Source organism: Vicugna pacos, chromosome 1, assembly GCF_048564905.1.
Source record: "Vicugna pacos chromosome 1, VicPac4, whole genome shotgun sequence".
NCBI classification, from domain to species: Eukaryota; Metazoa; Chordata; class Mammalia; order Artiodactyla; family Camelidae; genus Vicugna; species Vicugna pacos.
In genome coordinates this window covers 35,717,381-35,731,842 of record NC_132987.1, presented here as the reverse complement: position 1 = coordinate 35,731,842, position 14,462 = coordinate 35,717,381, and the positions used below count along the sequence as shown (strand labels likewise).

The 14,462-nt window shown below is 38.0% G+C and overlaps 2 protein-coding genes across 6 annotated transcripts in view; one reads left to right on the top strand and one right to left on the bottom strand.

Annotated features, from left to right (window-relative positions):
* Positions 1-14,462, bottom strand: part of OTOL1 (otolin 1) — a 164,044-nt gene that overhangs the window by 108,287 nt on the left and 41,295 nt on the right. The gene's annotated exons all lie outside the window — the stretch shown is intronic.
* SPTSSB (serine palmitoyltransferase small subunit B) overlaps positions 1-14,462 on the top strand; it is a 44,200-nt gene that overhangs the window by 17,808 nt on the left and 11,930 nt on the right. For 2 of the 3 annotated variants that reach the window (XM_006200849.3, XM_015236471.3), the window contains exon 3: positions 8,181-9,750. The exons of the other annotated variant lie outside the window; for it this stretch is intronic. In XM_006200849.3, the coding sequence (XP_006200911.1) occupies positions 8,213-8,443 (231 nt within the window). In that variant the 5' untranslated portion in view covers positions 8,181-8,212 and the 3' untranslated portion in view covers positions 8,444-9,750. Of the gene's footprint in view, positions 1-8,180; positions 9,751-14,462 lie in introns of those variants that run through there. 3 annotated transcript variants of the gene reach the window in all.

Sequence of the window (14,462 nt, the reverse complement as noted above, 5' to 3'; positions counted from 1 at the left end):
TGGCTCTTGAGCACTAAAAATTTTAATTGCCACATGTGGCTAGTGTCTACCAACCTGGACCATGCAGAGACTTCTTGAAGAAGTTAGCATTTGAGTTAAGCATTAAAGGAGGGTTTTTCCAACTGCAGGTTGCAATCGGCATGTTAAGAAATCAATGTGGTAGCTCATAATTGGGGCATTTTGTAATGAATGATGAGAATAACATAGAACACAGCAGAATACAATCAAATCAAATGGAATAGAACAGAATGGAAATAAAACATCAGCGTGAACTGCAGCATATTATTTTGAGAGATGTCTATCTCAGTTACATGGCTATGTGTATGTGTGCGTACCCTGGATCACAAGGTAAAACGTACTTTTCCTCTCTGCTGGGTTTGAAGATGTTTGAAAGCCAGTCCTTTATGGAAGGCTATTATTTAACTACGTTCAGAGTTATTAGGAAGTATCTTCCAGAAGGGAAGAAAGGCATAAGCAAAGTTCACTGGAGTTTGGAGTGGGGATAACTCTGGACTTTTCAAGACTTTTCTAATTATTTTTTTACCTTCAAAAAAAACTAATTGACTTTATTGCTTAGAACATTTTTAGACTTACAGAAAACTGAGGCACGAATAAAGAGAATTACCATGTAGCCTGTGCCCAGTTTCTGCTATTAACAGCTTACATTAGTATGCCATGTGTTACAATTAATGAGCCAATGTTGATACACTATCATTAAAGCCAATACATTACTCAGATTTACTTAGTTTTTACCTAAAATCCTTCATCAGCTGCAGGATTCCATCCAGCCTAACACATTACATTTAGTTGTCTTGTTTCCTTAGGCAGCTCCTTTGGGCTGTGAGTGTTTTTCACCCTTTGCTTGTTTCTGATGACCTTGAGAGTTTCAAGCAGTACTAAGCGAATTTTAAGGCCAGGTATTTTCTAAGAGGCTTCTCTGTTGAAATTTGTCTGATGTTTTTTTCTCATGATTAGACTGAAGCTGTGGGCTTGGGGGAGGAAGACCACAGAAGCAAAGTGCCATTTTCATACCATGATATCCTGGAAACATACTGTCAACATCATTGCTGATGCTGGCTTTGATGAGCGGGCTGAGGAAGCGCCTATCAGTTTCCTCCTCTGTGAATTTACTTGTTTTTATCACCCTTTTCCACACTGCACTCTTTGGAAGGAAATCACTCTGCTCCTTCTTTAAATGAATTACTTCATTAAAGGAAGGCTTGAATTTGAGTAAGTCATATTGAGCTCTTTCCAAAGAAAGCTACTTCTGAGCACAGACACATTCTCTTTTTAGATACAGCCTCTCTCTGCAGCAGCAGGCAGGACACTTTTTCCATTTCTCAGATTTTTAGGTTTCAGAGATGAAACACAACAAAAGCTGAGTAATTGAGGTAGAATTCCAAAACAAGTTGCGAAGGAGTTAACCTCAAATCGATTGGAGGTCCTGCTGACTTTTCTCTTTAGCCCCAGCTTCTGACATTTTAGAAGGAAATTTAGACCAAAATGTGTTAGGGTTTTTTTTCCCACCTCAGAAGGGAAGATTCATTTTTAGCTAATGTTTAGAAAGAGAAATCCCTTACTTAGAAAATCCAGTAATTTGGAGGACTTTCTTTAGGCAGAGGAGGGCTGCAGAATCGGGTCCTTTGCAGGATTCCCAAGGTATCAAATCACCTACTACCTATCTTTCGTTGCACTTGCCTGACTTTTTACCATTCCTGTTCCCGTGGACAGAAACCAAAAACAAAGGGCCTCCTGAGCTTGCTAATGTTGTCACTGCCCTGCACATTCCCCCTACAGTGCTCTCCTCTCATGACTCCTACACACGGGTTCACGCAAACACGTGGGTTTTTTTGTTTGTTTGTTTGTTTTTTGCTGTTTATTCAAACTTTCCTCTCTGTTCAGGCCAGAACAAAGCCTTGCCCCTGAGTAATGTGGATCACAATTCCAGGACTTCTCTCTCTTATTCTGGGAGAGGAGATGAAACTTTATCTTTCCCTACTGTATACAAATCTAGTGAGAGAGAAAAAAAAAAAAAAAACTTGGTGCCAAAATTCAGAAGTAAAAAATAGCGGCTTACTCTCCAATCAATTATGAGATCACTTCCTAGAGGAATTCCAAGTCCTTCCTGTTTTCTCCTGTCATTAGGTCCCCATTTAATCACTAGGTTCCCTTTAGAAATCATTCTCTCTCTGGTTCCCAAGACTCTCATAATCTTTCTCTAATAATCTCTTCCTTCTCCCTCTTTCTCCCCTCAACCTGGCAAAACTCTGCTTTGGGTCATTTACCCACGCTGTTGTACATCACGCACAAGAACCTTGGCTTTTGCCAGTTCCTGGTAATATTTACAGTCAATAGGCATTCAGACCTTCATTTGCCTAGAAGACAGTCTGAACTGTGGGATTTCAGGGAAGAGGCTTGAGCGAGAGAAGAGAAGAGTCTGAAGAACCTGAGGGAGGGTGGCACTGAGGTCTTTCAGACACCCACACATTGATTCCAATGTCCTGCTCAACTCTGAGTCTTTGAAGACCACGGAAAACCTCCACTGGAATTTCTGTTTCTTCCATCCAGCATCAATTCACAAAACACAGGGTATTCACCACCTGGAATTGTCCAGTCACTTTAATTCAGTTTGACAAACAAATTTAATGTCAGTTTAATTTTAGTCCCATAGTCTTGGTCCTTTTCTTTAAAACGAGTGATTGGGTGTAGGGGATTCTACAGTCTACACAGCCACTAACATTCTAGGACTCCACTGTAGCTACCTAATACACTTGGTAAATATTGTCTAAAATGTGTATTTGTAGAATATACTCAGCTGGATTATAATCCTGGGGGCAATAGCCATGACCGTCTCAATAACCATGGAATCTCCAGTTCTTAGTGCAATTGCCAGCAGGTTAATAATTATTTTCAATAAATAAAAGAAAACGAGGGAGGAAAGGTTTTTCTCCAGTGAGATTCCATCTTCCTACCTATGGACTTCCTCCATGTACAAATCCCTTAAATTGATGCTTTGCTTGCATTTCTGCTAATCCTCACAGCAACCTTAAGAAGAGGGGATTATTATTTCCATTTACAGGTGACGAACCTGAGGCCCAGAACAATTAAGTAAGTGGGCCAAGGTCACACATCCAGTAAGTGGAGAAGTCAGAACTTGAACCAGTGCATATCCTTATTCCCAAACCCATTATGCAAATGCAGTAAAAGCCTTCTCTAAACTACAGATAATCCTATGAAAATATAATTTGTTTTGTTATTATTACTAGAGAAACTCTGATAAATCAAATCCATTAGGATAACTGAGAATATGATACTGCACAGATCCTCCTGAAGAGGAAGACATTATCCTGTTTTCAAAACAATGGACCAAAGAAAGCCTTTCTTCAGGCTCATAACCCATTCCTCCAGGTACCAGTGCTGGCCTGTGCCCCACCCCTACTTCTTACAGAGAGCTTCACCTGCTTTGTGTTCCACAGGGGCTCCCTGCCCTCCCCACTCACTTGAGGGGTGTCACCACACAGCCTCAGCTGTTAGAGTCATACCCATCTAGGCCCCTGTACCACTGAAGACATCCCACAGTGCAGGTAGGCAGTGCTGCCTTTGAATGCACAACTTCGTTAAAGATTTAAGAGGGTTTTAAAAGTCATCAAGTTTAAAGGGAAAATTAAAAGAAGAAGGAAGAGAAGAAACAAACATACTTCCTTCCTCCTTTTGGTATAGGGAAATCATCTTCTGAAAACACACAATTAAAGACAAGGAGATTCATGGTGTGCTTGAGTGAAGTAATCATTTTAAGTTCTTTGTTTAGCTTTCCTGAAATATGCCATCAGCTCTTTAAGGGCGTATTAATTCCACATTTCATTGTGAAAATTTGAGACACTGAGATTTTGCTGTCATCTAGTTCCAGGTTCCTTGTGAGTAATTCATTTCATGGTGTTTCTGTCATCCTATTTCCCAAATTCAGCCTCTTTTCCTAGCTTCCTTCTTAGCATTTTCCCAGGCCCTTTCCTCCCATTCAGTGCTCATTCCTGGCCCCTTGTCACTGCATGTTTGTTACATGATCCAGTTTGCTGCTGCCTAGAAGAGCTTCCCCCGTCTGTAGTGCCACTTTGGAGCAGACTGCTTCTGAAGCCATTCCTACTCAGAAGAGACCATGTAGTAGTACTCAAAATGCATTTGTCTAATGATTGAATGAATTCTCCTTCCCACATGACTCATCTTAAATTATCTTAAGTGGTTTTCTTAAATCTTGCATGTTGTCCCATAGGAGATTTAAAAATGAACTCAAAAGGAAGTAAGATTATATTACCTAAGCCAATCTAGAACCTAAATATAGCACATATTCTCACAATAGTTTGCAGCAGATGGTTTGCCAATAATAATCAACTCTCTTCTCAACTTTTCATAAGAAACAATAAATAACAATAAATAATCTTTTAGATTGCTTTTCATTAATTAGGAAGAAAAGAATCAAAGAAAAGGGGGAGATCGATGCTTTTTATCACTCAGATTTCATGAGACTGAAGTGAGAAGTGATAATAAAAGCCTTTTTACACATCACAGCTGGCTACTGAGAGGGCTGAGAAGTGATCCAGGGCATGGTAGAAACTGGCAAGGAAAAAAAAATGTTTTTAATCTTAATTCTGTAAATTGTTAGCAATATGTGACCAAGGTCTTAACCAGGTATCCAGCTTTGGTGTAAGACATGTTGGTATGCTTTAGATCTGTCCCTTCCTTGAATGATTGACTTTTACAGCTTAAAACAACAAACACTGGGGCTGCTCAAGGAAGAAATTTAATTTTTGAAAAGAAAGTAATGGCCAGGCAATTAATTAGGGTATTTTTTAAAATTCTGGGTGGGGGGGTTTGTAGGTAATTAAGTTTACTTATTTATTTTTAGAGGAGGTACTGGGGATTGAACCCAGGACCCTGTGTATGCTAAGAATGCTCTCTACCACTTGAGCTACACCCTTCCCTCTAATTAGGACATTTTTAAAAGCTAAAATTTACAGAGAAAAAGTCAGTGATATTTCTAAATGAGTCATTTATCTCATTTATAAAAGTGAAGAGTATTAATAATATTTTAAACAGCTTTTCAGTACCTGGTTGATTTTGAATGACTAATGCCAATGGGACAGCAGAGGCACAGATTTACTGAAACAATATATTCAAAATCATTTCATAGCAGGTACACACTACTATATATAAAATAGATCAACAACAAGATCCTACTGTATAGCACAGGGAACTATATTCAATAACTTGTAATAACCTATGACAAAAAAGAATATATATATGTGTGTGTACATATACATATATATACATATATATATATAAATATATATATATCTGAATCACTATGCTCTACACCAGAAACTAACACAATACTGTAAATCAACTATACTTCAACAAGTAAATTTTTTTAAAACTAAAATTAAATCATTTCAACTTGGCTTTAGAATGCAGAGAAGGCAGCATGTCCATACGAGCTTTAAAGGCTCAGGCTCTCAAGCCCACAATAGCATTCCCCTGTTAAAACCCCTAGATCCCTGCCATTGTAGAATAAAGACAAAACACTAGGCCCTAGAGTGCTTGGCCTCACTCTGGTCATCCCCTCCTCTTCAGGCTTCTCATACTCCCAGCCTCCCTCCCCAGGTCACTGGGCTCCATTCCCCACCACTTATCAGGCTCCTTCGCACCACTGAACTCTGCACAAACACAGGGGAACCCCTCTGTATTGGCTCTTCTCTTCACCTGACTACCCAATTTATTTGTTTGACTCACAGTCATCTCTTGGATTTTATCTCGAAATATCTCTTCCTTGGAGACATATTCAGACTGGATTAGGTTTCCTACAGCTCCCTTTACGTTGCTCTTATCCCTTAGGGAGTAAGGTGGTTGACAATTATTTATTTGTATGTATTATTTGATGACTACCTGTCTTTCCATCTGAACCAAGCTTCCTAGGGGGAGGGTCTGTATCTATCGGAGCCATCACCCTCCCATCTTCACCAAGCACAGTCTGGAAGTTTCTGCCTGATGAATAGACTCTCACATTCCTGATCAGTTATCTAGCGCCACCCTAAATTCTGTCTAGGTAATGAAAAGGAACCAAGTGTGGGTATCCATGAATGACATTTTTAAAAATTAAATTTAGTTTGAAATATACAGTTGCCTAATGGGACAGCCTAAAAGCTCAAATAGTGATACCTCCCAATCTCTCTTTGGCCTATCAGTGGAAAGTCTTGGTTGTGTGGATAATATTATTCACTGAAATTACCACTCCTTCGCCACTCATTTTCTCTAAGACCTAACCCTATTCACCTTCACTCTTTCTCTGCAACCAGAGCTAGGAATGAAAAAGAACATTGAGGTAATTTCTCACCAAAGTCCACCTGCTAGGACAAGACATTTAAGTCCAATTACTTAGTCCCCATTTTGGCTTCTAGGAAAGATGGGAGGCTCACTTTTCTTTTCATAGGAAAGTAAAGCGACTCCAGTATATATTATCTACTTATCTGGATCATCCTGGCCATTGTTACAAATAATCACAACCTGGTAACCCAAAGACTTTCCCATTTTAAGTTTTTGTGGAAATTATCCTTATCAGAAAGAGTTACTCATTATCAAAGTCAAGCTGTTAAAAGTCAGCAACAGCCAACCTATCCCACTTATACGGGAACTGAGTCATCTATAATTATTTTGTTAAGTTGGTTACATGTCATTCATTCATTTACTCATTTGTTCAGCAAGTATTTGCTGATGACTGTCTTTGTGCCAGGCATTAGGATCATGAGAGTCTCCCCATAGCCTGAGGAGTCCATGGTCTTATGGAGCAAAGACATCTTGCTTTTCCTCAAAAGAGAATAAAAGAAAAGAGAGATTTTTCAAATAAGAATATAGAAATGATCTTCAAAAAAATTTAACTTTGATTTGAATATTAAAAGTCATCAAAGTGGGCTCAGTGATGTGGCACTGTTGTATTTTTAGGAGTAAGCAGAACAGGCACAAGTCAGCCTGTAGATCCAAGGACACCCACCATGTTTATGAAAGTCTGCAAAATCATGCCAAGAATCTTTTAAAGAAATGATAGATGCCCTTCTTCCTAGGAAGTTTTACATGTGGTTTTAACTGTGGTCCTATCTGAAGGCCAATAAAACATTTTTGTACGGTTTTTCATAAGTTCTTTACTCGAAAGCCAAATGACTACCCAAAGGTGCACTTTGGGCTTCCCCTTTGCTTTGGAGGTCCCCAAGTCCACCCACACGTCCAGTGCCTCACTAGAAAGATTCACAGGACTCAGCATATATTCGTGCTCACAGCTAAGGTTTCTAACAGCAGAAAGATATACAACAGGATCAGCAAGGAAGAAAGACACAGGTGGAGTCTGAAGAAATCCACTTACAGGCTAACGATGCTCTCTCCCTCCCATGAATGGACACAAGTGCGCTTATCCTTTAACAACAAAAAGTGCAGTGATACATGTGTAATGTTTCTGCCCAGGGAAGCCCATTACAGACTCAGCACCAAGGTTTTTAATTGGGGCTGGTCACATGGACACTCTTTGCCTAGCAATTACAAAAATTCTGGACTCCCAAAATAAAGCAGGTGTTTGCCATAAGTTACAGTGTTTGCACAGCCTAGGCATAGTGAATCATCCTTATCCATTAGGGAATGGAGAGAACATTCCAAAAGCCAAGTTCCCAGATGCCAGCCAAGGGCCCTTCTAAAGATAGCAGCCTCTGGCTTGCTATAGTGACTCTTTTCTGCACACCAGTCTTTACTCTTTTTCCAGAATATATGTTGTAGGAAATGGAAAATTCACATTTCTCTCCCTAGATATACAGGGCTACATAAAATGTGCTTGGTCTCAATTAGTAGATATTATTCTCACTAGAGTTATTACTAGCAACTATATCTTTAGATACATATTACTGTTATTAATAATATTGCTATTAATTCTAGTAGTAATTATTGTATAGTAACAGTGGCAATATTATTATTTCTATGATTAATGTGTTGTGTATTATTTCCATACAATATTTCTATTCATAATTCACTCAATGATCATTAACAGTCTTTGAAAAATTTTAACAGGCTGAGGTTGTGAAACTCTAAGGAGATTCTGTGTTTGGTACCTTATCTTATGTTTCTTCTAATCTGGTACTTTTTTTTAACAGGACAGACTTTCTGCAGCTTGAAGGAGCCAACCATGGATTTCAAGCGTGTGAAGGACTATTTCTCCTGGCTTTACTATCAATATCAAATCATTAGCTGCTGTGCTGTCTTGGAGCCCTGGGAACAATCCATGTTCAATACCATCTTACTAACTATTTTTGCTATGGTGGTGTATACTGCCTATGTTTTTATCCCAATCCACATTCGCCTGGCTTGGGAATTCTTCTCCAAAATATGTGGCTATCACAGTACAATTTCTAATTGATCTTGTTTGCATTCTGTGAACTGGCACTGCATATGTGTGTGTTGCTTACAACATATTGATTTAGGTGAATGCTATGGCTTCTTTTGCTGTCTGACCTGAAAATCTCTCTCTTCTCTATGCACTCTTATATCCTGTCTGAAACTTGAGACAGATGTCTCTTAAGGTTCTTTGGTACATGCTACATTGTGCATCAGACCATAGATAACACAGTGACCTTACCTCACATACCATATTCTCTCAACTTAAATCTATGACTTCTGATTTTGTTTTTAATCAGGAAATTTCATATAAACTTTTCCTGGAAAGTAGGCTTATAAGAGACCTACCAGAATCATTTAAAATGCTCCCTTGATACTGATTTTACAGTGAAGGATATATTTTTTTTAAATTTGTTTATAGGCTACTGTCAAAAGTATCCTATCCTTGTTTACAATACACAAAAATGTCAGAATAAATTATATAGACCCCCGAAAGTCTTGTTTTCTCATAACCTGCTGATACCTAGAATTTTTTTGCTCCCAAGTGCAAAAGTCTAGGTTGAAGGCAATTATCTCCTCTCAGACATGGTTCATGAATTGTCTCAAATGTCTCTAAAAGTCTGGCTTTATAACAGTTTAACATCAACAATGTTGACTGTAGATAACCCAGTAAGTATTCTAATATGAAATAATTTAAAGTGTATGAAACAAAATATAATCAAAGTAAACACAGATATTGTGACTTGTGATGCTGCCTTGCCTTGCATGATGCTAGGGGGGAAAGAGACAAGAAATTGCTTCCTTTCTGTGCTTTCACTTAGCGGAATAGGGGGAAAAATCATGTATAGGGCTACAGGAAGAAAAGCTAATAAATAGGCTGGAAGTAATATTCTACCAGCAGGAACTCTACAGCTCCAGTTAAATGCTTTGATATAGTGGCTCCTTTGCAGAGCAAAAACAAGACTTATTAAATTTCCTTCAAAGTGTTTATCTTAAAAACAAATACAAAATTTTAATTATACTGCTGAATCAAATGTGAATGTCAAAAACCAAGCCTTGCAGTTTTTCTTTTCTCTCAATAAATATTAATGTTAGTAATTCTGGAGGATAAAAATGTAAATAGTTTTTGAACAACATTTGCACCCTTGTTTGTGTGATGAAAAAAAAAATTTCCAAGGAGATCTAGAGAGAAAGATGTTTGGCATGCCAAATTAATTTGCATGTTTGTTGGAAAACGAAAACACACGTTTTGAAGATAAACCAGATCTGAACGTGTATTTGTTGATTTTAGCAAAATAAAATTAGGTTTAATTTTATAAATAAAATATCCATCTCCATATTTGCTTTTTCCTCATACTGTACTAAATATCCAGGTGCTTACCTCCATATTTCTCCCCTAATTTATCATTTCTTATTGATCCAATGGGGCAACTGATCTTAAAACAGTAGGGTAAACCTTAACAATTATCAAAGGTCTTCTCCAAGGTAGACACATTTTACAAGTTGAATTTGGTATTAAGGTCTCTTAGTTACAGGTAAGGAACCTAGAACTTGGAAAAGGTACATTTCTCGTTCAAGATCCTTTAACCATTAGTGACAAAGCCAGGAAACAAATCCAGGTCAGGAACACACTGGGCCCTGAAACACTTGCCGCATTGAAGCCCATGGGAGGACATCATGAGCAAATGAAAGTTAATGGGATGGGGGTCATCAACACGTAAGGAAGCAGGACCCCATCAGTAAAAGAGGTGAGGAGCTGAGGATATAGCCAAGGTCGGAGGAACAAGACCAGGTCCCAGCAACTGCCTTTGCTGTTTATATAGTGCTGTGTTTACCCATTTCTATGCTGTCCAGGCCCATATGCCTGTTTTGAAAGATTGCTTTCACTTTTAAATATTTAACAGAGAAGTCTCAGTTAAGCATGAACTTGGACGCATTCCCAGTTCACAATGATTCAACACCCTTATATACACAGACCCCTACTAAGTACTCTTGGAATTCAATCACAAAGATACTGCATTGACCTTCTTATAATACTCCTTCTAAAAATAAGAATTAAAATAAATGTGAATAGACACAGTAAAACTTAATAAAGGATATTGCAAAGCACTGCCCCAGGATGGCACTTCAAAGGGAAGCATTTCCTCTGAGAAATCAAAATAATAAATATAGGCTCCAAAAACATAATCAAACATAGTTTGGAAAAAACCTATCTGCATGCAGAAGGGAAGAAACTCTACCTGTCCTGCCAGCTCTGTCAACTTCTAGACTAGGCAGAGATGCTCTCTACCTTGACCATAGTTGGCCTAGATTAAGAACATTTTTCACATGCTTTTCTTTTGCTTCTATTATTTGTATATTTCAATGGTAGGTACAGAACATTCAAAAAAAAAAAAAAGAACGAAAGAAAAGCTAAGATTTTCATGGTTCAGATGTGTTTGAATATGTCTCTCCCTAAACTAGAAATCATAAAATGTTCTTTCACTGCTATTAGCCAAGTCAATAACTGCTTTTATCTACTTGTGCAACAAAAAAATACAAAGTGCCAAGAAATCAGACAGTTTTAACATCAAGAGAACACTAGTCAGTTTTTATACATAAGTTTTGTGTGAAAAAAAAATCACTAGTCCACATTTCTACTTCTTTCTTCTTCTATCACTAATATAGTTGGGTCCTCCAACTTGTAGAGCACGTGCCCCTGGAAGGCATGAAATTTGTCCTTATTTCTGAATCCCCAGTAAATGGCCCAGTGCCTGAAACAGAGCTGAGGAGATAGATACACATCCTAGGGAACATGGCATAGTTCCCCATACCCTGTGTCCACATGGCAACAAGGAAGCTCAATATCAAGGAAGCTCAGTACTGGGCCAATCTCAGGATGAACAACTTCTGGGTATTGACCAAAATAACATTTTCATTTACCCATTCACTCAACAAATTTGTTAAAAGCCAACCATGTGTCGATGGGTAGAAAGAGAAATAGACGGGCAGATATGTAATAAAGTACAGTTAAAACTAGGGTGTAGGTTTTCAGGTATTTATTGTAAAACTCTCTTAAATTTACTGTATGTTTGAAATTTTTTATTTAAAAAAATGCTGGGGAAAAAGTTCACCATGTGCTAGCGACTGAGCTTGCCACTAGGAAACAAAGATGAACGAGACAGAAACAGAAACATCCCTGCATTTATGAATCATACAATCTGGTAGGCAAGATGACACAAGAAAAAAATAAGCAAATGAACTATTTACAAATAGTGCTAAGGTCTTATGGAAGAAATAAAAGAGTGCTGGAGAGAATGTAACAGAGGGTTGGGGATGGTAGGGCACATGGGGACTTCATTAGGGGAAAATTCAAACTTCTCCCATTGCAAGTCTTTAAGCAGGGGGGTGATGCCATTTACACTGTAAGATGAGGACACTGGCTGTTGTGTGAGAAGGGATAGGATGGGGGCATGAGTCTGAGTAGTGGGACCCAATGCAGATAAGAGCTGGACTAAGGTGGCAGCAACAGAGACAGTGATATGCAGACTGATGTGACATATATTTGGAGCTAGAAAGTCAACACATCTTGCTTATGGGTTGGATCAAAGGGATAATTCCATTAAATATATAAAAATACATGAAGTCTTTTTTTAAAACACATCTAACTCACCTAAAGGAAACTTTCTCCTCATTTTGGGAAAGTTGTTTCCAGAACTGATTGGCTGCCCTCTTTTTGAGAGGTGGATGGAAACAAACTTCATATATTTGTATTGTTTTCTCCGGCTTTTAAAGCTTCACTATATCTCATCAAGAGTCTTTATACTTCTGATTGGAAGAAAGGACTCCAATTTTCCACCAAGAAACAGAATGTTATTCTCTAGGTACTTTGCATCATCAAAGCTGACTAACCAAAACATCAGTAGTAGGGCTGTTCCTAGGGATTAAGATAGCCCAACACTAATTCTAGAGCTTGAAAAGGCTTTCATGGTACTAAGTGAAGTAAGTCAGAAAGAGAAAGACAAATACCATAGAATATCACAATCTAAAATATGACCTAATGAGCTTATTTACGAAACAGAAACAGACTCACAGATATAGAAAACAAACTTACGGTTACCAAAGGGGAAAGGGGGTGGGGGAGGGACAGATTAGGAGTTCAGGATTAGCAGATATACACTACTATATACAAAACAAATAAACAATAAGGTCTTACTATATAGCACAGGGAACTATATTCAATATCCTGTAATAAACCATAGTAAAAAAAGAATACAAAAAAGAATATGTGTGTGTGTGTGTGTGTGTGTCTGTGTGTATATGAAGAACTTTGCTGTATACCAGAAACTAACACAGCATCTGTGGCTAGACATCAGAATCATCTGGGAGCTTTAAAAACCACCAATGTCTGACCTCACCCAGAAAAATTAAATCACAGTCCCTGGAGGGGGCCCCAGTCATGGTAGTTTAAAAGCTCCCCAGGTGACTGATTCTAATATTCAGGCAAGACTGAGAACCACTTTACTAGGGCTTCAGCAATGTTAATTAAGTCACTCAGATCCAGCTTACAGCTGGACACTTGCTCTCTCCCATTTGCCAGGTTCCCTGAACATGTCATTGATATGATCAAGGCTCCACTGCTTTTCTAGATACAGTTCAATAGTAACAAACACCACTTCCCTGCAGTTCTTCAGTAAAGGTACTTAACACTCCCAGAAGAGCTCGAAGTGCTAAATCGTTAAGAACATCACACTCCCTGCTGGATATCATTTCACGTAATGATGTCCTCAATCATTTCATCATGCATCATTTAAAAGCAGCAAAATATCACAATTTATGCTTATAGGCATGAAGCTTTAAGTATACTCAATCTGCTGCTGATGAGCCTGGTGGAGCTTTTTCATTTGCAACTTGAGTACAAGATCATGTCACAGTAATTTGGTTAAGCCAGATAGATAGTGCCATCAGCCTGCTGCAGAGCAAGCAAGGCTGGTGAATTTCACTATAATGTTGTAGGGCATCTCCTGGATGAATGATTATACTTGTTTCCTTTTGTTTTTTATTACTTGCAGCTATAGGTCTTTAATGTTATATATATATATATATATTCACACATACACACACACATAACATTATATATATACACACATACATATATATGACACAATATTGTTAAAATCAAAAACAAATGGAGACCAACCTTGAAAACTTCCTGAGCAGACAGAACCAGTTTAATCATACAAGCAAAGATTAATTTAGCTTATTTTGCAACACTAATTTACCTGAGTTATTTCTTGCTTATGCCTCTGAAAATCATTAGCAAAACTTAAAAAACTATTTCCCAAAACTGATGTGGGTAGCCACTAACCAATTTCCTATTATTTAAGAAAATTCTAATACCATAGCCAATCTTGATGAATAATAGTCACTGCCTTCCTACTATAAAAATTGCTGTATAACAATGTACACTGAGCCTCATTCCATGTTTGGTTTGAGTGCTTTTGGTTCGTAAACTGTCTCTGAAGTGTGTCCACAATGAACTTTTACTGATTACTACTTCAATGATTCATTGGTCTTACTTCTGTTATATATGAACTTTAGACAATATATACCCACATACGTATACACACACATACACATATATTTATATACATATACATACATATATATATATAGAACCATCTAAAACCTACACCAATGTAATTAAAAACTAAGCTAACCAAGTGATATGTTAGGAAAATAAATACCAGTCATATATGATGGAAAGACAAATACAAACCAGAGAATAGAAAAACCCAAGTTTCATTTCTTGCTCTGGCTAGCTATATGGCACCTTGGGCAAGTCACGAAGCATTCTGAGGCTGCATCTGCTCACTGGAATGAATACCATTATCAACATATCAGTGTCTGTCATGAGAGCAGGAGAAGGAAAATGGAGTTTAAATTTCACTGGGCCAAACACCAGAGAATTACTTTCCAAAGCCAATGTAGTGAATGGAGACCAGTAGAAATAAAATGAGAACAACTATTTACACCACCTTAACTGCTAACCTCTACAGCCT